Source organism: Ceratosolen solmsi, unplaced genomic scaffold (genome assembly GCF_000503995.2).
Source record: "Ceratosolen solmsi marchali unplaced genomic scaffold, CerSol_1.0 scaffold14, whole genome shotgun sequence".
Classification (NCBI taxonomy): domain Eukaryota; kingdom Metazoa; phylum Arthropoda; class Insecta; order Hymenoptera; family Agaonidae; genus Ceratosolen; species Ceratosolen solmsi.
In genome coordinates, this window is record NW_011948420.1 from 1,760,072 (window position 1) to 1,784,762 (window position 24,691).

The 24,691-nt window shown below is 27.9% G+C and overlaps 1 protein-coding gene across 1 annotated transcript in view; it reads right to left on the reverse strand.

Moving 5' to 3' along the window:
* Window positions 1-6,189: 6,189 nt before the first annotated feature.
* Window positions 6,190-24,691, reverse strand: part of sv (paired box protein shaven) — a 105,461-nt gene continuing 86,959 nt past the window's right edge. The window contains exons 6-13 of the mRNA XM_011497961.1: window positions 17,069-17,343; window positions 12,023-12,108; window positions 11,433-11,715; window positions 9,975-10,070; window positions 8,197-8,427; window positions 7,850-7,945; window positions 6,781-6,853; window positions 6,190-6,675 (exon numbers count right to left, since the gene is read on the reverse strand). Of these exons, the coding sequence (XP_011496263.1) occupies window positions 6,540-6,675; window positions 6,781-6,853; window positions 7,850-7,945; window positions 8,197-8,427; window positions 9,975-10,070; window positions 11,433-11,715; window positions 12,023-12,108; window positions 17,069-17,343 (1,276 nt within the window). The 3' untranslated portion in view covers window positions 6,190-6,539. The remainder of the gene's footprint in view (window positions 6,676-6,780; window positions 6,854-7,849; window positions 7,946-8,196; window positions 8,428-9,974; window positions 10,071-11,432; window positions 11,716-12,022; window positions 12,109-17,068; window positions 17,344-24,691) is intronic.

The following is a 24,691-nucleotide window of genomic DNA, read 5'->3' on the forward strand; positions in this document are numbered from 1 at the left end:
CATATCAGATAATAAATGATAGTAGATATCATATAATATAACATAATAATATAATGATTATTAATTTTATAGATATATTGTTTCATATCTTATTAAATTCTTAATTTTAAAAAATTATGTCTTATACTTATAACCTTTGCTTAAAAATTCCATTAAATAAAATAATTAATAATAATAATCAACGATATTTATTCAAATACATTAAATTAAAATTGTACGAAGCAATTAAAAATACTAAAATACATAAAACAATTTCTTTAATTTTGTTCTTTTTGAAATATTATGTTTAAGTAATTTAAAGTTATTATTTAAAAACTCTATATGATAATCAGTTATAAAATTACATCCCTTATTAGGCTGTTTTGATGATTCTTTGTATTTATAATAATAATATTGATTCTAATAAATTTATATTATATCCATTTTATTTAATGAAATCTTCAATTTCATAGAGAATGGTTCTTATTTAGATTTGTGTGAGGTATGTTTGAACGAATTTGTCAGACTAATTTACAAAAATTATACAAAAATTTCAGTTATAAAAAAATTATTTTAATATTATTTTTAGTAATTGGCAAATAAACAATTATATTTAAAAAAATTAATTTTACAGTTACTTGAAAAATAATTTATTTTGTTTTAAATCTATTGGAATAAAATTATTTATTAGTTTCTGTATATATATATATATATATATATATATATATATATATATATGTGTGTTTATAAACATATAATGTACAGTATAACGTATAATAAATATAATACAATAAATAATATAATCGAAAAATCAAGAAATGAAATGAACATATATCAAATAATAGACATGTAAGTTAAAATGTACATTTAGTTGACTGTATGTCACATATTTTAATATTATAATATTCTGTTATATAATTAGGTTTTTATGAATTGTAATATATTAATGTAGGGCATTTTCTCATAATGAACATGTTATTTATAGGATACTATACCTACATATAAATATATTTTAATAATACAATTTACATAATAATCTTTTTGAAATTTCTTTATTTTTTCTTTATTATAATTTAAGAAAATTTACATACGTACATTATGATCTTATTTTTAAAGTAACAAATTCGTTTTAGATTTTATAACAAATCTATGAAAATACATTTTTCTGAATCAATTAAATTTCTGTGCTCCTTCAACGTTATTTGTTATATAAATACATTATAAAATTAAGAGAGTGATACAAATATAAATAAATAAAGATTGTAATAAATGTTGTACATTCGTGGGGTACCATATATCGTAGCAAATATTCACGATCAGTAAATTAAATATTTAGCGAAGCATTAAAATTAGTTAACTAAATATTTTTAGCGAATTTCATTTTTTTGATGAATTTTCTTGATAATTTATTTTACAACAATATTTTCTGATTGAGTTAATATTTTAAAATAATAAAAATTTGATGAAATCAAACCTTCTATTTGTGTTCTATTTGTTATTATATTATGCACAATTAATTAGGATCATTACATCGAAATTGTATTTTTTGTTATATAGGTATTTACATTTAAACATTTTATTAAATGGTGAAATAATAAATATTTCTTTTATAGCAATAAATAAAATTGATTTTAAAGCTTTATTATTTAATTCGTATTAATTAGCTTTAGTGTTAATATTCATACAAATTATCCACATAAGATAATGATGTTCTCTATTATATTCACTAGCCATATTACTTCTGTAGCGCCACAATAGTATTAAAGTATTTTGTAGAGGGCGCATTAATACCACCAGAATAATCTGTAGTATTTTTATTGATGATTTTTAATCAGTTAAGGGTATAATTTAAAATATGTTATAGCTATATTATTAAATTCATAAAATTTATTATAGTATTTGTTATTTGTTTATGATTTACAAAAAAATTAAAAAGTCTGCTCCAAGCGTATGCGAAGTATTCATAACTGTATATTAAAATTTATTAATATAATTAACATTTATTTATATAAAAATATTAGATTAAGTTGTATTTCAAAGCAAACATATGAAGTAGTATTTTATCTGAAAGTTTAATCGTATTTTATATTTCCTATTTTTTTTTATAAAAATATTGTACATTATTTTGAAATATATATAAGTGATTATTCATAAATAATTTTATCTTCATATGTATTAACAATATTAGGCAATTGTAACTTATTAAAATTTTGATGAGATTATAATGAGTTGTTATAAATTACTTTAATGATGAATAGTTGTAATTCGTCTCTCGTCTCCATTCGAAGTCTGTGTATTCGAATTTTAAAAGATTTATAATAAAACCTGGCAAAACGTAGAATTTATTATTACAATATAAATTTTTTAAATATGTAAAAATTTGCTATATTTATAATTGCGAAACTTTTTAAATTATAAAATAATACATTCCGTTCAAACGTAAAAACTTCTTTATAGAAATCAAACCATATAAAATCCATGGACTTATATATGTACATAGAGATTGATATTATTTATAATTTTGGATTATTTATTGCCTTTTATCTTACAACATGTAATATATTAAATATAACTAACATTATTTGTTGTTAAAATTCTTCTAATAATTTCAAGCAAAAATTATAAAAGGTTATTAAAATATATACTAATTTCATGCACATATAAGATGAAAAATAAGTAAACAAATGAAAAATTATTTATATTCAAGTGTCTTTGCAGAATAAATATATATTTATTAAACAGAATAGATATAGTATTAGTTTATTTCTTTAAGAAAAACACTGTTTTTAATGATTCTGATTTTTGTTTTGATTCAATTATGCATTTCTCCAAACAGTATATTTATTTTTTATTGCAATTGAATAATAGTATAAATCTAATGGAGTCAATAGTGATGTCGAAATTCATGCTCATTTGTTTTTACTACTGAACAAACATAATATAATATGATGTATGATAATATGATATATATTTTTTCTTATGATTGCCGTTGACATGAACTGTATTAACTATCTTATAGATTGATTGCTGATGTAGTTTCGCACTGATTAAACTTCTGTAATAAAGATATGAATTTTGTTTTATAAAACAAATTATAATACTTGATATATGGCTTAATCTACAATTTATCTGGTGGATTTATAATTATTTCAAATGCAAAAATATATGTACACATATTTACATAAATATAAATATAAGTACGAGATAATGTTAAAATTTCTATTTAAATTTATGTTAAAATTATATTCAACAATTAATTATACCGGGATAAGACAATTTAAAGAGTGTGTAAGATATTGTACCTTATTATCATAACAAGTTTAAAAATTGTGAATCCAATGTGTGCTTCAACAAAGAAATTCGTGTGTAAACTTTGCATTTAGAGAAAACCTATAAAAATGATTGATTTTCTATTTTCATATTAAAACATTTCTTCGGTAAAAATATAAATTGTTGTAATAGTGTTTATTATACTATTTTTTAAATTATTTTTAGGTTATTAATTTTACAGAAAAAAATAGTTTTTTCATCTAAAGCTATTGTAAACTTCATATATTTGTGTGTATATATATATATATATATTCTCTTATTGAGTCTTCTCCTTGAACTCTTTTATATATGATTTAAGTTTCAGCTTTACGATGACTACAAGCGATTAGCAATTTATAAAATTAAAAATTTATAAATATCAAAAAGCTATAATCATTTTAGACTTTTCATTATTTTGTATGAATTTATAATATATATTTTAATATAGAGGTTAGTCTATAAGAAATACCGGATATGTACACCGGAAATAAGAATATGATATATGAAATAGACTTCAGGAATTAAAGGAAAAGTGGTAACAATGAAGTTTATGAACTTGGATATCCTTTATTTATCTTGAATATTTAATTATTTATTGTTTTATTTATTATTACAATTATAGGAGATATAGGGAATTTTGAATAAAATAAAGCAAATCTTATAAATCTCATATTTATTTCAAAAGGATTTACAGAATTTTGTTTGCAAATATCAACAGCCTGACTCAGATAGAGTGGCGCACGGAACAAGAATATCATACAGACAAAAAAATGTATTATGAAAATGTTAATCCTTTTACAAGAAATTAAACAAATTTTCAATTTTTGTGAGGTACGTTTCTCGTCGAACTAAATTTGTTTAAATTTTTGTAAATGCTGCAAGACTATTTTTACTGTTAAATATTTAACTTAGTTTCATTTTCACCAAAATTGAATATTTTAAATCGCATATAATTTTTATATATTAACTTAATCAGAAGCAATGAGCTCATAAGCTCTCTTAAGAAAGGTTCTTTGGCAAAACTTATTACACATACATTACTGTTATAATTAATAAATATTAAAGACATTAAATAATAATGTTAATAATAATAATATGATAGTATTCATGACAATTAATAATAGAAAAATTAATAATAAACTATAATAATAATAATTATAATTATTATTCTAATCGTCTTTGTGTAATGATTGCGTATAAGAAATAAAGTAACAATATAAAATATTATTTTAAATAATTAAAGTTTATAAAGTCACAGATACAATATTTGATGGAACAATATAATATGTATTTTATTTATAAAACAATTTTGACGTTTCTTAAAAAAATATCGCGTATGCTTACGTTTACATTTATAAACGTGTTAGAATTTTAATTTAGCAATTAAATTATAGGATCTTTTGGTAAATTAATAAAAAACATATTTACTTATCACCATTTAATATCAGATCTTTATTTTTTAATATCGTACAAATTTTACCATAATTCAGTTAAATAATGATTTATGGTAAAGCTTGCTAAAGTATAATTTTTTAGAATTAAATTAAGTTCATTTAAGCAATGTCTTCGAATTTATTTCTTGTGAAAGAGTAACGTTAAACGATCTTTGTAATCAAGAAAAATACGAAGACAATTTTTGATACACATCTTTTGAGAGTGATAAATTAATTATTAACGAATTTACTCGAATTTTTGAGCGCTATATCAAAGACCGAGCAAGTCTCGTATCTTATTATGCGAAATGTATACGAACAAAATATTTTTAAAATGTACAATTTCATTGTTTGGGGAAGTTAGTGGATTTCATTGGTATGTAGGTTTAGGCTTTTATAGCGTTTTTAGTTACTTTAACTTGATCGCTTTATCGGACAAAGAGATATATTGAATTACCGACTCATAAAATTAAGAGTTTCATTCATATGAATTTACTCCAGCAGTGCTGTATAATGAAATTTAAAAAGGACTCTATAAATTTATGTTTCGGTTGTCCCTTGATTATGACATTCTCTTTTTCTGTTATCAGCATATTTTCATTTCTATCGCATTGATTCTATTACTTAATAATAAATTATTTACAAATAATGAAATTCTTTACTTTGACACATAGTAGTGTAAAAATGCTCCATTTTATGTTCAATTTTTTCTGAGTAAATTGATGAAATCTAATTTCTATCTATCTGGTTATATATATATATATACATATATATATATATATATATATATATATATATATATGTGTGTGTGTGTGTGTGTACACATATAATTTTTTCTCATTTCTATTTCTCGCGTAATGTGGTCTTTGGTTTTTCTACAAAAAATATATATGCGATATCCTTAACAGTTATACTTGCATGTGCAATCATTTCACGGATTCTTTATATGTTTTCAGTCTCAGATATTGAATAATCGCAATATTATCGTTTTTTTTATATAATCCTAAGAATCTTGAGACACACACAGGATTGAATCCGGAAGCAACGCTGGACTTTTTATCAATCATATTAATTATACATATATATTATTTTAAGAAGTATATATACATGTGTAATCATGTCATACTGCTGCTGCTTTGACAGACTTCAGTTCTCCCACATTCTCACTTAATTGCTTTACTTTTCTATTATAGTTATGCATAAACGTATTTGTATAAAGATACGTGTGCTTTTAGAATACCATTTCCTGCTCTCAAGTAGATGCTTTATTTGTTTTTCAGTATATATACTGGCATAATTGATGAAATGTTTTATGAAAAATTACAATAATATGGCAACTTTGTGGCAAATTATTGTAGCTTTTTTGTTCTGAAAGTTGCTCCCTACCAAAAGAAACTGCAAATATGGAGCGTGAATTTATTTAATAATCTATAAAAATAAATCAGTCATTTCCTTGAGAGCCGGAAAAGTCTTCTTAGTGAAAAAAAACAAAAATCGTGCTAATTCATGCTGATAAATTAAACTATCTAAGGTAAGACTTGTGCACTTGGCGAGAGGAGCGCGGTCGGCTCGTTATGCGTATCAATCGTGATAGCAATGTGATACGCGGTAGCAACTGTGCGAGTCTAGAGATCAGTACATTATATTCCAGTGAACTCGACCTATGTTTCAGTTATTCTTCATTCTTCATGCTTTTCGATGCCACTATCACCTGTTTTTTTTTTAAATATTCACAGAATGTGGCATTTCGTGTAATTGGAAACGGACGGTATAACTCGCAACTTAATTATTCGGTTCATCAATGTCCAGGCCAAATAATTAAGCAAGATACATGTCGGTTGAAGTCTGCGAGTGATCGGGTTTGGTGCAAGCGCTGCCTGTTGGTGAGGCAGCACTCGCTCCGCTACTTGCCCTGGTCGCTGCTAATGGCGAGCGTGACGCCACGTCTGCCGTACTATCGATGTTCGAGTTTTGTTGTTGTTGTTGTTGTTGTTGTTGTTGCTGCTACTGTGGGAGTTGATGCTGGTGATGTTGTTGATGTTGGTGGTGTTGGTGATACTGTTGCAATCCATTACCACCGCTGTGTTGGGAAGACGCCAGCGTGTCCCCGTTGCAGTAGTAGTATGTCGAATCTATAGAAACATGAAATGAGAAAATTAATGTTTTTTCCTATTGCTATACTTTTAATAGGAATCCTATACTGGTTCAATTAATTTTTTTTAATGTGCGCACCTACAGAACTATTTTTACCATTGCTATTTATACTGTACTAATTTTTGTCATTTTTTTTCAAAAATTTGCGTTCAATTAAATATACTCAAATCATGATCGTACTATATATTTTAATTTCATAATTTTTTATTTATATACAATTTTTATTTAATACTTTAAAGTCATTGAACAATAGTTATTTTTTATTAATATTAAAATTAATTAATTTATTTATATTATACATTATTATTTTTAGATCAATTGTTTAACATTTTTAATGATATTACTTTGTGTTTGAATTCAAATTCTTACAAAAGCACGCACATCGTTATAGTTTTAATTAATTTATTAACATCTCTCCAAATTAAAAAAAGTATTTTAATTTTATACCCACGCATAATTCATAATTGAATTAAATATTGGATTATTCTTAAATTTCAGAAATAGATTACATGCCTTTTTTAAGATACATCAATTTTACATTTATAAGGACAATATTAATATTATTAATATTGTGTTTAATGTAATAATATAAATATTATAATCATTACATTACCATTTGAAAAATAAATATTTTTGTTTAAGTTTTGGAAACAAAATTAAAAGATTAAAACTTACATACAAGAGCGGCACATATTTTTCTTAAATAAAATAGGTATTAAGTAAATAAAACGGATGATAAATATTAAGTATTATAAATTAACGTTAAAAATATTTTGTTGTTTTCATGTTAAGATTAATAAATATATTTTTAATGGAAAATTAGAAGAAAAATTTTGTAAGGAATTGTATTTTTATATTCATTTTATTAAAACTAGCTTACTCGCATCAGATCTACCTGAAATTAAAAATATTAACTGTGCATCATGCTGCGTTGACCCTAATCTGTTCAGTACTCATACTCACTGTTTACTTACTGAGCAACCCGCCTGTCGCTGTGCCGTAGCTATAACCGCCATAAGGTGCACTAGAGTATTGCGAGTACGCTGCGCTGTATGCATAATCACCACCACCTGAAATCAGGAATTTATAGTTAAGTATTTGCAATAATGTTTATACTTAATTATTTGGAGCAATCGATTTTGTAAATATGTTACTTACCATTTCAATTTTATTTTTGAGTAAAAAAAAATAAGTAAAAATATGTTCAAGCTTCAATTAGTTTGATGTCTTTAAAAAATGTCGCAAAAGGGATTTGGCAGAAATGGAGTAATAATTTAATAATTTTGTTTAAGTTAAAAATATAGTTCAGTTGCGTACTTACCAGTAGTATAGTGCCCAAAACTAGGTAGCATTGTGGAGTAGGGCGGAATCGCAGAGGCTACCTGAGGCTGGGAGACGGGTGGCTGCAGAACTGTGAGACCGGGATCCCCACCTTGTGGTGTCTGGGGAGCCGCGGGGGCGGCGCTCGCCTCGTTCTGCATTGCCATCGGCGGACTCTGCTCGCCCCCACCGGCTCCCACACCCACGTACGATACCGCCACATTGCCGCTCTCTCCTACACGATCGGCCATGCACATAACACAACACAACATTCTAGTCAAGCCAGCTAATGCTAAACATTCAGCGAATTAACTATAAAGCTTCGGGAAGGGATTGGGTAAAATTTAAAATGTTTTTAGATATATCTTATTCTGACAGATCTTTTTATAAATATCTTGAGCAAATAGTAGTACTAGACCATGAATAATATTATTTCTTGAATATTTTCTGTAAATAATTAATCCAAATGTACTTACAAAGGAAAAATAGGTAATAAATTTTTAATAAAATCATTTTGTCTTTGATATTTTGTACTTTCAATACTTCTACTTGAAATACAAATAGAATTTCACTCTAAGCATTAATTATATAAATTAAACTTAAATCATATAAAATAATTGTTAGTTTGAATTATTAAAGTTTCTAATCAGTAATTATAATATTAATTAACCACTTATTTCATAAGCTAGTATAATTAAAAAAAAATTTTTAATTTAATTTTTTTTTATATTTCAATGAATATGAAATAGAATGTTTACATGTCTATCTATTAATATCTCTAAACATCTATTTTATATAACAATTGAAAATTTTATCGAATTTTATTGGATGGATTCATTTACACCTTTTAAGTTTGGATTGATGTATACGACATATTTTCTTTATATATACATATATAATTAATAAAAAGCATCTACTGTAGAATTCTTTTATTACTTTATTTTTAAAAATTGATTCATTGTGCTTTATTATCATTATTATTTATATATTATTTCAGTGCTTAAATAAATTTGTGTATTTCATAAAGAATTATAAAATCAATTTTTAAAAGATATTAATAAAAAGGTTATCAGGAGTACTGCGATAGAATCAATAATTCTAATAATAATTCAGTTGATACATTGTTTTTTTATTTTATTTAAATTTCAGTTCATTCAAATTATTATTATTTTCTTTTAGTTAACGTACTTTTAGACTATCGTCATTTTTTCAACGCAAGTTTAGAAGTAATTTCATAGTATATTAAAGCTAAGCTTAACTAAACTTGAATTACAGAATAACATTTTTGCTATGATCAAATTAATCTATTTTGTAGGAGTTCCAAACATGATGTTAAAAGTATTTTTTCACTTTTATTCATTTTATAATCTAGACTTGTGAAAAATTAAGTATAAATGTATATATAATTATATATCTAGTTTTATATAAGGATTATTTTAGGATTGAATTATTTTATTAATCTAACTCTGTAATCATAATATAATATAATATAGTATTCTATTTCTGTAAAATATTTTGTCATAAATTATTATATAATGTAATATTAATTCAATAATTATATCTTGCACACAACTTTAATAATATTAGTCAGAAAATATTTAAATATTATTTTGAAATATTGTATAAAGAGATAGGCATTAGAATTCAGTAAGAACATAAAAATAAATGTATAATGAAATAAGGGTACATTAACATAAAGATTTACATAGATTAGCATAAATTTACCACTCAAAACACACATTGTTAAGCATTCATAAGAAAAAGAGGTGGCGAACTCACCAGTGGTGTGGTAAGGAGATATATTAGCCCCATCCAATGTTTGGCTCAATTTTAGTTCTTGCATCGTCAGTGGGGCAAGCGGCGTTAAATTACCACCTGTCATTACATAAGCATCCCCAGATTTTTTAGTTAATTTTTTAATTATTATTAAATATTATTATAATTTGTATTAGATGTTAATTATAAAAATATTACCGTAATATTTTGAAAATAATTTTATATAAAAACGTTTAATTAAAAATACAAATATTTAAATATTTGTTTTATAGAGTAGGAAAAATTTGATAAATAATCTGAAGTAAAAATATTTTATAAAATTGGAAGTATTCATTTATCCTTTATAAGGTTTATTAGTGTGTAAATTAAATTATTAATTAAAAACTTAAGCATATAATATTATAATTAAAATATTTATTTATTTTATTATTAATAATTTATACATTTGTATAATTTCATCATTTTAAAAATTAAATTATGTAAACCTAATAATATAAATTAATATAAATATACACCTTGTTTTAAGAAAATAAAATAAGTAAAAAGTAATGTTTATTATATTAAGTTAAAATTAATTTCATTTAAAATAAACAAACATTGATATAAATTCTATTATTTATTTCTCATTCTGTTCACTTTTTCTTGTTAATATATTTTTCAATGTTCTTAAGTTACTTTTTATAAAAAATTTTAAGCCTTTTACTGGTCTTATTTTTATCATTCAAATAGTTTTTTCAATATCCTACAATCTTTTATTCATTATTTTTAGAAGTTTAATAAAAAACTGCATAGTATAAAGATAAATAATCTAATGTTAAATTAAATAAAAAAAAAAATTAATAACAAAATACTGGAAGTGATATAATTAAAATTAGAATAGAGAAAACAAAAGAAAAGACAGTAAAAAATCAAATAGAAATATTGTTAAAATCTTTTAAATTCATATACATTTTTTATATTGTATTAATATAGTTAGAACAATTTATAGAAATAAATAAAATGTATAAATTATCAATCACCAAGAAGCCACCGCCACCTCTTTTTTTCACTACATTTTTCTTTACTCGTATATTATTGAAGCCGTGCTTTATTCATTATAGTAATGCAAAGCAGAATGTAATAAGCTGTTGGTAATAATAATAAGAAATCATAACAATGAAATAGAAATTTAGAAATTCAAGATACGTAAGTGCATTAAATTTATAAACTTTAAACTTTAACATTTTTACGTCTTTTATCTATTAGGTAAAAAATCGAATTTATAAATACCATGTGATGATTTAATGTCAATAGTGAGTTTTGATTGTGTATATATATACAAGAAATATAAGAATGATGTAAGGGTAAGAGTACAATATTTACTAATATTATAAATTATAATGATAATTATATAAAGAGTATTAAACTAAAAAAAGTAAATATGACAAAGCAATAACAATGTAATGAAAAATATACACAAACCTATGCTGCCACCTATGGGGGGTGTGTACAGGTGTGATGTCTGTGCCTGCGTCATAGTACTGATGGTTCCTAGGGAGTCATAGAGGTCGGCTGAAGTTGCAATACTATTGGCAGGGAATCCACCATGTTCGTAATAGTTTGCTGCATTGCCACCATTACTCGAACTGCTGCCTGTACCATTGCCGCCTCCACCACCACCTCCCGCACCGCCACCGCCAACTCCACCGCTTAGCTCATTCAAGAGTTTGTGCTCGTCCTTGATGCTCCATTTACTCGACCACAGCTGTAAAATGAGAGCAAGAGGCGAACGTTTAGAAAAGTAAACAAATCTGTATCTTTCTAAAAATTGCGCGTATATCAAATCAAACGATTGGCTAATTGCTCAAATCAGATTCTATATTAATTTAAATTTTTTGATTTTCTTATGAGTCTTTCAATTTGAATTTATTTAAGTTTGAAAGTTTAGTACATACAAATTAATAATAAATTGCATTATTAAATTATTAAATAAATATAAATTTAATTATATACAAAGGTACATTTCCAATTATGTTCTTATGAAAATTTAAGTACGTAAAATGTACACCTACATTAGAGTAAAGCTGATCACCGTTGTAATTGTTTCTTTGTCTCTTGAGATCATCTTCAGAGTGATTGCCTAAGTCTCGATTATCATCTGCAAAAATGAACGTAGTAAAATTATAAAGTTATTTAATATTATAACTGTATAAAATAGTATAACTGTATTTATACTATTAAAATCAAAATTTAAATAATAATCAATATAAAAAACATTTGTGTTGACAAGCTCCATTGTGCGTTCTTGACATTTATAAGTGAAATTGAATTCTCTAGAGGAAAAACAATACAGAATGAAATAACTTGCCTATGCTACATCATAACTGCAAATTTGATATCCCATACCTTTTCGTATAATGCGACAAAGGTTCACATTTGTGTATAGACCACCAAGCTTTCTCGCAATTCTATATATTTATATTACTAGATATCAAAACATAAATTTAATACGGTAAAATAGATTCCGTGACTGTATGTATTAATATGTAAACTTAAAATGTACAAAGGAAATTTGTATAAAAAAAAAAATTATTTTTTATAATATAATATAGAATAATATAAGTAATTTGTCTAAATTAAGAAAAAAAGCGTAAGAAAAAAAGATGTCAAAACATTCAGAAAAAATTGTAAAATAAATAGCGAGTAGCATTGATAAATGGAAACTTAATTTTTATTTTATTAAATGTATATTAAATGTATCAGAGGTAGCTAAATAAACAAATAATTAAATAGATAAATAGATAGATAAATAAATAAATAGATATTTTCAGGGAGAGAGGGTGAAAGAGAGAGGGGGAGAGGAACGGAAAAGCGAAGTTGAAAAAGGAATAGAAGATAAAAAAATGTTTTGTATATGTTGAAGTCAGGTTATAGATAGTTAAAGAGAAGGGGATCAACAACTGTTTCATATGTAGAAATTGAGAGAAAGGGGCAAGAATGGAGAGGGAAAGGAGGAATATAGTATATGTTAGTTAGATATCTCGAATAATTAAATGACCATCCGAAGTAGATGGGGGTGCTAGCATAGGGCTCGTTAAACCTTCCTGTCAAGTTGTGATTGTCCGGACCGAACGTTCGACCGGGACCGGGAGTTTGTTACTGGACCGCTATAAAACCCGTTTTGGCCCGTACATCCCTTCTTTCTCATTCCTCTCATCCTTCTCCATCATTCGTTCTCTCTCTCTCTCTTTCTCTCTCTTCCTATTTCTCCCCCCTAACTCTCTCGGCTTGTGCATTTCTATGGACCACTGTGGCGAGCGTTCGAGCTTTATGATCAAATCGATTGGAATGAACATCCTTTTGAATACAAACGCATGAGAGAGTCAACTATCTTGTTATGTTACAATGTGGCTTTACTTTCAAACAAACATATACATGTATTGATATCATTGTAGAAATATCAATTTCAATGAAATTTGTGATGTCCACTGAAACTTGATTAGTTAAGAAGTGATAATATTTCAAAATAGATTTATATTGTTTTGAACCTTTTTGAAATAATGTGAATCATTTGATAAATAAAAGTATAGTGAAATTACCAAATAATATCAGATTATATTAAATATTTTGTGAGCATTTAGTAAGCAGTCAATATTGGTAGATTTTTCGAAGAATAAAGCATATAAAATAACGAAGCTTATGACAATCTATTCTCCGTGACTGATTTGACGCCAAAAGAATAGAAGAAAGGGCAAATATATATCGAAAGAGAGCTGCAAAGTCTGACATACACAAAGTGACACGAAAGTAAAGTACTAGAAGATATATATATATATATATATATATATATATATATATATATACATATATAGAGGCAGAGAAAGAAAGCGACAGAAAGGTTATGCAAGGTCAATGCTTTTCGCTTTGGGTTTTGAAAAGAGCAGTAAATCGAATAATTCGATTGATACTCGAGGTATAGACAGGCAAACGCATCTATAAGAGCCACTCATTTTTTCGTTCTCTGTCTTCCTCTTCATCTCTTTTTGACAATATATAGCGGGGTCGAGGCGTCGCCCGTTATTCGAAAGCAATTGAGTCAATGTTAAGCAATACAATACACGGGTAATAATGGAGAGCTCTATTTGGGGTGACTCTCCTCGAGAGACATAAAGCAAAAGCAAGATGTATGGGGTAGAATTGAGAGACTCGTATGCATTGAGGAGGGGTAGAAATAAGCTAGAGCGCAGATGTAGCATAGCAGCAAACTGCAGTGATTTCTTTCCCGTGGACTTACTTTTTTCACAACATTTTAAAGCTCTTCAAAGCCTATATTTTCAACTCTTAGATCTTCTTAATTAACTGTTTTCTAGTAATAATAATTTATATAGTATAGTAATAATGTTTTCTAATAACTATAAATAAGCTTCTTATTTATTTGCGATTTTTTAATAGTTATAAAAGAAAATATTGTAATTTAACTTACATCTTTAGTTTACCTAATAACACTGAATTTTATTTAAATTTTTGTTACACTTTTAAACATGCTAAAATTTTTTTTATTATTTTGTAATTACTACAGTGATTAATAAGGAATCAAATGGATTATTCTGAAAAATGTATAATCACTCATGTTTTACTCCATTGTACAAAGTAATAATCTTTTAAATCTTTTTTCAAAACATATTAAAGGTATATTTGAGTCAAACTGAGTTATGAATATTCTTAAATGGTTTGATTTATCAAGTTCCACTTATTATGTAGGAAATGTGAATATTGGAAAACTGTAGATGTGCTTTTATAAAGTTATTTATTAATTTGCTTATCAAAAGTTAATGATAACTAATTAAAATACTGAATGAATAAGTAACTTATAACAAAGTATCTATTCTAAATATATAATTTTTATATTTTATTACACGTTATATTTTAATTATGGTTAATTATGAATAGATTACATATATTTATCTATGAAATTAAAATTATGAAATTTAAAATAAAATTAAATATCGCTATGTGAAATCTAATTGACAGTGAAATCAGCGAAAAAATACAATTCATATAAAATAAAATAAGGACAGGCATACATTGCATATAAAGATGGAGTTTTCAAAAACGTCGACGTATTAAACACAAAATTAGAAGGATTAGTATTTCTGAGTGAATCTCGTTTCGCGTTTATGATCTCATTGGATGGCAAGAATATGTCTAATGTCAACTGTAAGACATAGAGGGAAAATTAGTTGAATGAAAGATAGCAATCTAAACATACGTATGCTGCATTTAGAAAAGTAATGGTGTTTGGGTTGCTTGCACTGGTGTAGTGTGGCCCTATGAAATTCATAATCTAATACATGCATGAGCGAGTGCTACAAATATCGAGTACTTTGGCCACTGCAAAACCGCCACTTTCATGATCATACACAACTAACATAGACAAATATATGCATGTACCTTCAGTGCCAAAGTTAGTGTCGTTTGTAATAAAATTATATCTAGTTATTAGATATATATGTATATCAGGGCACTTTGCTGTTTATAGTTACATATAAAATTTAAGTTAAATTGTGGATGGCTGTTGCCGCATTATCTTCTATTTTATAAATTTACATATAAATGTAGTTAGTGCAGTTATCTACTTGTATTTATTTTATGATTGGATTTCTCAATTTCCATTACAAGCAATTTCAACTTTGGTTTCGTTATTCTTCAAAACACTTTTTGTTTCTTTCGTAAGAATGGTTTTGTGGTATATTACTTTCCTATCATCCACAAAAAACTTAGATTTATGCAATACGTAGATAATATTTACAGTGAATGAATAAATTTTAATGAATATATTAATGGTGACGGACACCAAAAGTATCGTAATTTTTATTAAGATTACTCATTAATGAATATTCAGTATTACGTAGATAGGTATAGTTTTAGGTAGGTTAAAACAGTTTTTTTGACAATTAGTGTAAGAAAGGTCAAATTCATGCTCATGAGAGTTATTAAATCAGTGCACAGGAAAATAGCATAATGCTTTCTTGTCTATGTCGTAAGCATCGTGTAAATTCGAGAGTAACCACAGAATTGCAATAATATACCCATTCGGAAAAGTTGAGCGCTTAAACTTGAGGGTTGTATTAGTCAAAATGATCGGGTCATGCAACGTCGGCTCGTGTCCTATGTGCGGCGCGTGTCAGGAATATTTCAGTTGCTTTTGAATGAATAGCGTCACGTGTTGCGTGGTGCACTCGCGTTTTCCCAGGCGGCGTGTTCGTGACGGTGTCGATTCTATATCCCACACCACCTCTCTAGAGCGTATCGAATTTTTTGGGAACAGTGACCGTGTATAATATTTATGTTCTAATCCGTACTCACATACGTTTCTCATATAGTGCGTACACAAGTGTCTTTACTTACTACTGACTAAAATTTATACATTTTGTACGAAAATAATTTATTGTTAACAGTATTTAGCCACAACAAAATAAGGAATCGTTCCTATTAAAAGGTTATTTACAAAGGTTAATTTTCGGCATGATATAATTTATTAATAATTATACTAGTATTTTCATAATTTTCTTAAATATTATTCTATTTTTGTTTTCATAATTTTCTATCATCAACAAGAGAATTTAATTACTGAATTAAAAATAATTTAAGTATTTCATTAGATAACACAGTAAAGTAAGAATGAAGTATTATTAATATACAATAATAAATAATTATTTTAAATTTTAACATAGAATTTGTTTGAATAAGTTGTGTAGAAAATACACAATCCTTACTATATCTCATTTCCATAGACATATTTTTATAATTTAATTAAAGCTCAATATTTATCTGATATAAAAAACATGCTATAAGAAATTCGTAAGAAGAAATCTTAAGTTCTGTCATTGAATACTTGATTATATATTTATTATGTACAATGTCACATATAATAAATAGATTTATCCACCAGAACGGTAAATAAAAGAATGAGACAAAAGTATTGGATGTAATAGGAAAATATTCTAGAGATGGATATTGTCAATAAAAGTAATTAGAAAGTGGTAAGTTTTAATAAATTTAAAAGTTTAAAGTTAAATAAGTGCAATGACAATATGATTCAATTAGTTGATACTGACCTTCGTCTGTTCGCTTTCTCTTAATACTGTTGCCGTTAGGATCCTGGTGGTGAGCTGGAATGCCAAGGATACCGCTAATGCTGTACGCATTGGGGGCGGTGGCAGCTGGGTGACCTCCAGTTGTCGCCGGCGCATGCGCTATTACAGATACCGAACCACCTGTACCTGGTTGTTGTTGTTGTTGTGGTTGTTGTTGCTGCTGCGGTTGGCCCTGTTGTGCTTGTTGTTGTTGATGCGCATGTTTTGCCTTTTCTGCCGCCTTGTTCCTTACAATTCTACAAAATAAATGTTTATAAATCATACAAAGTTTATTACGATAAATTACTTTCCTTATCCTATGTATCACTTTTTGTCTTTACTTTTTTGTACTCTCTTGTTTTCCCCATTCCACATGTTTGAAGTTGTAAAAAATTGTATTTTTTATTTTTTTTCTATGCTTAATTATATTATTACAATAAATAAACTATATAATTACTATATAAACTAACATCTTTTATTTAAACGGCAATATAATATTAAAACGCTTTATTTCGATAACTAATAATCATTAAATTAAATATGATAAAAGAAAAATTAATTTCAAAATTTTGTATGTCTATATAAAAATGCAATATTTAAAAAAGAACAACAAAAATTATTGAATTTCGTTATAATTATATTATTGTATTAAAACTGTCCAATAATATATTATCCATTGTAACACAAATTTAGAAGAACTTAGGAAAAAGACGACAGTTATACTCAATAGTATATGTACATAAAAAATTGCATAAATCTGAATTAGTTACTGGATGTTGGTAGTGCATTGCTAATCTTGTGAATTCGTAAAGGTGAGGATATATAAAGATCTTTGGAACGAATTGATAAAGGAAAGAACTACTCAATATGCAACCAAATTGTTCTTACAATTGTCGTTTTTTGGAATATCGACACGCTTATTGTTGTGAAATATAATTGCGCGAATATTTTGCGGTTTAAATTTTCACCCGAGTTGTCGCTAAAGCAGCAGAAAAATGTAACTTTCGGTGTTTTGTGATAATCTGCGAGATTTATGTTTTGATTAACTATACGCTGTCAGAGTATACTCTCTTTTTACAAATTGAATTACTCCATAGCTTCATACAACTTTATCAATACGATTCATTTTCTAATTTATAATTTTTGATAAATACTTATTTGCTTCTTTTCATGTACGTCTGTTTTATAATACGGGAAAAAGATGTGTGGTAAAGTTTGGGCTAAAGGGTTAGAGGGTATTAAAACTTGAAAACGCCTCAGCATGCGTGTGGTCTCGCGGCTTACAAGGGTGCGAAGAGAGTGAGGGATCATGGTCTTGGGGTGGGCCAATATGTAATGGGTCTACATTAAAGCAAGCCGCCCGCGTTCATACATTGTGCGTTTCCGCCTTGTTCACGTGGGCGTTCGAGAGCGATGGCGATCAATCAGATGACACCTGTTGCTACACTTGCCTCCCTTCTCTCTACTCGCTTACCACCTTAGGCAATTCACAACAATTAGCAGTGATCCTTATCAAGCTGGTATCCTTGTCCGAGCGACAACATGATTCCCTTTGGCTTATCTCCTGTAACTGATCATTTGTCCCCTATTTTCATTTCAGTTCTTGACTAGCCGAGATATCTCCCCCCTTATTCGAAATTTTCCGAATATTGCTCTGTAATACAGAGTCAAACGATGGTATAGGAAAGTAGAATAAAAAAGGTTAATTTTATCGATTTCAGGGTTGCGTCATGTTGAATAGATTATTATTTCACCATAAAATGGGAGTAAAATGAAGAGGATTGAAGTAAGAATAAGGAAGAGCTAGGATAGTAAACAAATAAAAAGAAAAATATGCTTACATATCGTTATCGATTTATTATAAATACAGAAAAGAGCAGTCGAATCATCATGGTTTTATATGTATGTAATAAACTGTGTCGTAGATAATTGGTTGTAGGTAATTTGCGTTATTTAAATATTTTTTTATTAGATTTACATTACTTGGTACTTCATATCCTTGATTTTATTATCTGTTGATCATATTCACTCCTTCTTTAGCTTCTTCTTTGATTCTTTGTTTATAACATTAACTATTTGCTTTTTTGTACCGTCATGTATTAAAAATCTGAGCTTCTTCCCTCTACTTTTTTTGAAAAGCATATATCCAGTTAATTTAACTGTGTCATTGAAATCCACAGTAAAAAGTAAAAATGTAGAAATATATAAAAGTGAACCATTGCCGTATTGTTTTGAAATATTATTGAATTCATTGTAGAAACGTGACTTATATATCACTTGTTTAAAAAATATTTTTGTGTTTTCTATACTGCACAATACAATTTTTTATATTTCATGATCATGAAACAATTCATATTGTTCTATTAAAGCCGACTATTAAATAAAAGAATTGTATGTGTTAAAGTGAAAACCTTGAAAGTAGTGAAAACCACGATTTTAATATTCTCTTGGGATTTCTTCTCTCTTTGTTATTAACGATATTAATTGTGTGGCATCTAATCATTGTGTGTTCTTTGCTACATTATTTTACCACTTTATCCATATCTTCTTTCTCTCTCTTTCTCTCTCTCTCTCTCTCTCTCTCTCTCTCTCGCTCATTCTTTCTCTTCCTTACTAGTTTACTATTTTATAATCTATAAGATATTAGTTCTATAAAATTTATAAACTACGAGATTCAAACATGATGGCTACATTTTTTTACAAATTAAGTCACTTGTTAAATATATTAATTGCTTATACTTTTTTAAAAACTGAGATCAATTTTCCAGTTCAATTGAATCAACTTCGTAATTAGTTAATAAAATAATTTACAGCAGATGAATCTATATGAATCCATAATGTTGTTTTAGTTTAAAATTAAATATAATTTATTGAATAAGAGGACTCTTATTTTTCGATTACTAAATTTGCATATTTACATTTATGAGAACTCATATTCATATTTCAAGATAGAAGAATATTATTTACATAAAACTTATATAATTACGTAACTTGTGCGATTAAAGTGAAATGTTCGATATATAGAATTATAATATTTATAAAGTATGAACAATTGGTATAACGTTTTTATAAGTTATGTCAACTTTAATTTGAAATACCTAGATTATTGATAGGTTATTGCTTTAAATGATTCACTTATTTAATTAATGTGAATTAATTAAAAATAATAGTAATTATATACAAGCAATCATATACATCTTACGGCTTACGTGAACAACAAAATTGTATACGATATATATAAAATCGCGAAATACTAAGCCATAACTTTTACGCATGATTGACGCGGTAATAGGGTAAACGACCAATCGAAGGGCAGTTAAAATCATTACTGTTACTATTATAAAATATTGTTTCATTAAAAGCTCATTTTTTTTTTATAAATATGTATATGCTTAGAATTGTAAAATGTTTGAAATTAATTACATAAAGTTCTTGTATAAAAATATTTAAAGTTTAGTATAAAGTTTTTATTTCATACAAATAATGTGCATAGTTACTTGAAGTTTAAATAATAATTTTAGTGTGTTGTGAAAAACGTAATTCCTTGGTAAAGGATATGAAAGTATAAACAGGAAGTGGCAGAATAGCTAGTAAAGGTAAGTCAAAGATACTACAGCTCCATTTATTGAAACTCTTTTAGAATTATGGAACTAGCAAAGTAAGGCGTTGTGTGAGAAGAAACTATGCCTCCCTTGGCATTGGCACGATTGTTCCCCAACGGCCATTTCTAAACTAAACTATGCATCCAACCCCCCATAGTCGGTCTCGTAACTATTCTCTACTGTGTTTCTTGTACTTCCAAGGATCGTCATTTTAAAATAATTCCATGTTCATGTTTTATTTTACGAATATGACAATTCATTCGTAATTGTCTATTTAAGCGAACTTTATCTTTCATATTAGTATATGCATATATTATATATGGCAATCAAGGCAGATGCGTGTTCTTGTTTTGGTAATGGTTTCAGTAATGCTTTTTGCATCATCTCTTTTTTAATTAACATTATTTGCTTTGTTATTAGAGAGTGTTTTTTTATAAATAATATTAACTACTTAGTTTCGGATAATTAACAATTGAATTTTAATTGATGACAACTCATATTTCGCGTGTCATGATAATTTGCATAGTTGTGCGATAAAAGCGGTACGTATAGGGAGTAGGTATACACCGAGGTGGAGTCGTTTTCTACATTGTAGGAGGGGAAAAAGTGCGAGGGACGAAGTTGAGAAATGGTGACAGGAAGAAGCAAGGAGAGAAGAGAAGGATAAAGGGAGAAAGATAACTGTGGGCCGGATCTGGAACTGCAAACTTTAATGTTAGCATTACTTTTATGCTTGCGACTTTATGCCAAGTATCCTATGAAATGTATGAGCCACGAGTGCGAGCTGTGGTACATCACATCTCTATGTAGTTAAATTATTACGAATAAAACTTTATACTTAAATTACCTCCATGCTAAACTTAATCGCATTTTGTCAAGCTCAAGGTATAGGCAAGCTCATGATCCGCGGCTCCATGGCATCGAGCGCCGGAACGGCATCGACAACGATTTCTACATTCTTTTTAGCGATGGCACGCCAAACTAGTAAATATTTGATTATGTATTCTCACTAGCGAGTAAAGCATCACTAGCAAGTAAATTTTGCGACTTTACACTTACTCCACAAATTCCCATTTGCATATAATGTGTTCAACACTCACTAGCCATTATATCGAACGATTAGTTTTAGTTTCTTATATAGGGCTTTTTTATTTTCGTATTTTTTAATTTTTTACATTTGATCTTTTTTTTCTTTATTTATCTTATTTTTTATTTAGAAATTATATCTATAAATTTGTTATATCTATAAATTTATATGCTGTTTCAATAAATATAAAATTATTACTATTTAAATGTATCTGTAAATTTAACTGTACATTAAAATTTATATTAATATCATTCAAAGTATATTATTTCAAATTATTGTTATTTGTTTTTCATTATAGCATATTTATTTAAAAGTTTTTATGATTTTTAAAATACAATATATGGTTTTGAATATATAGTTCAAATGAATTTAACCACAGCTTCAAAAAAAGAAAACGAATAGTTTTAAGCAATGAACAACATTTTAAGCAATTTAACAAGTATATAAAAATCATAGCATTATAAAGCCTAGTATCGAATTACAACAAAATCAATGAAAAGTCGTTTAAGCATTGAGGTTGTTATTAAGAATCGCTTATACATTTATATTAATGTTTCTTGTTCCATCCCGACTGCACATTGCTCTTGGGGATATGAGGATTCGAAGGATTCAGTAGAGTTAGCGACTTTGCACGGCAGATGCTTCTCCCTCGCAAGTACATGCATAAGAGAAAAATATAGTTCACGTTATGAAGAATAGATTCGTTAAAAAGAGGGTGAGCGAGGGTTTGATGAAAAGGAGGTGGATGTATAATAAATAGATAGATAGATAAATAAATAGATTGATAAACACATAGATAAATATATGGGTAGATAAATTGAGAAAGAGAGAGAGGGGGGCATACATATACATACATACAGAAATATATACAGACTGAGATATCTGAGCCAAGCAAAGGCCAACAAGGTTTGAGTGTGGTGGCAAGTTGCAGCCCGGAATCTCGGATGGCGCGTTGCGGCGGTTCCGCTGTGACGAACTCACGCGCAGCGGATACAATGACGCTACTATAGAACTATTGTGTCCACAACAGAGACACGAGAACACAATGTACGTGGCAAAAGCTGCATTCTGATCTACGACCGCGCCTGTATTGAGACACTCATCTTCTATGATAGTAGCGCTGGCGTCGCCTCTGATTCTGGGCGTTGCCACTGTTCCCTGTTTACACCGCAACAAATATCCAAGAGAAATTGCTTTATCATGTGCTTATAGCAACAGTATTTTGCGATAACGACCAAGCCAATTTACTTACTATAATACATAACCCAAAAGATAAAACTTAGTAAATTAGTGAAAAAATTATTCAAGTATTATCGTTGTGTCCACTTTCTATTTTTTAATGCCTTTTTAAATTTCTTTTTTTATACATTTACAAAATAATGATATCTTTAAAATATCATACATAATGCAATTGAAAATCTACTCTTTGTAGATTTAAAATGCATAATTATTTGTTTTATTGTAATTAATCAATTATTTTATGCTACTATTTTGAATTCTTAATTATTTTTCAATTATGCTTATGCATAATAAAATCTAAAATGTACAAGAAGAAATTAAGTTATATAAATATTAAGATTATTTTAAAAAGTTTTTAAATAAATCTTAAGAATAAATTTATTTAACAATTAAACTTTCATATGAATGAAACTATATTATTTGTTGCTTATATATTAATTTAGTTATATACTTATATATTAATTACTTACTTATATTAATTACTTATATATTAATATAATAAAAAATTTACATTTGATAAAATATTTAAAAGATTTAGCTATACTTCACCAAGTTTTTATTATAGAATAAAATATTGTGAAACATATTCAAAATGAAAAAAATTTAGCAAATATAAAAAAGAGAAAACAAGAAACTATAAAAATGAATATTCTCCGGTACATCGATTTTCAATAATGCTTGTAATATCAAATATATGAAATTATTAAAAACAAGCGCATGTTTGCATTAACAGGATTCGAATGAAGCATTGATTATTAGAGGAAGGAAAGAAGAAAAATAGTAAAGACAAGGTTGAGAGTATACAAAAAGGTAGCATAATAAGAGTGTCATAACATATAATACATAGCAGTGATAAATCGAGAACAAAATAATCATAATGGAAATCTATTGAAAAAAAGCAATAGGTCCTCATGATCGTTAAACTGATTAAACTTTCACTCGTGAATAAGGGAAGTGAAATAGGAAAAATGAAAAAGGAAAAAGGAAAAAGAGTAAGAGGGAAAAAAAGGGTGAGAAAATAGCTTGAGAGCAAAGCAGTAAGAGGACAACTCGTTGGGGGCGAGCCTTCACAGTTATACACGCAAGGCAGGCAAGCGGTAGGGGGATCTCGGGCCGGGCGTCATCATTTTTTCCTCCTCCCGCTCACGTATGTGCGCTACGGTGGCCTATGGCGAGCTTCAACGGCGCTGTTTCTCTCTCTTCCTTTCTCCGAGCGTCCATCCTCGACGCGCACTTTGATGAAGCGGTTAGAGAGAGGGACGAGCGCATTATTACATCTAGTCGACGCGCTTTGTCTAGCGGCAGCTGCTCGTCGCTTTCGCTTGCCACCTCCGAGGCGGCACGAAAGAGTGGGGAAACGGATCTTTTCCCGTGGCTAACAGCGTTCGCGTGGCATCGCGATACGGACAATGGCGACTCGCGGTAAAGAGCTGGGGCCCCAGCGCTTCGAGTACTGCGGAACCGGAAACACAGGGCTTCCGCGGGCTGTCCCCGCATCCGTGAAAATTCACGGCGGATTGCCACTCTTAGGTTGCTTGCGCTCTTCAGGAAAGGAACAAAGGAGCGCTACATTATGTGCCCCTTACGGAGGAGTTTGCCGGCGACCATCCGCTTTCATCGTGGTTACGTCTGTCCTCTGACGTTTCCACGGCAACCAGGATTTCTTGCCTCGGCTTT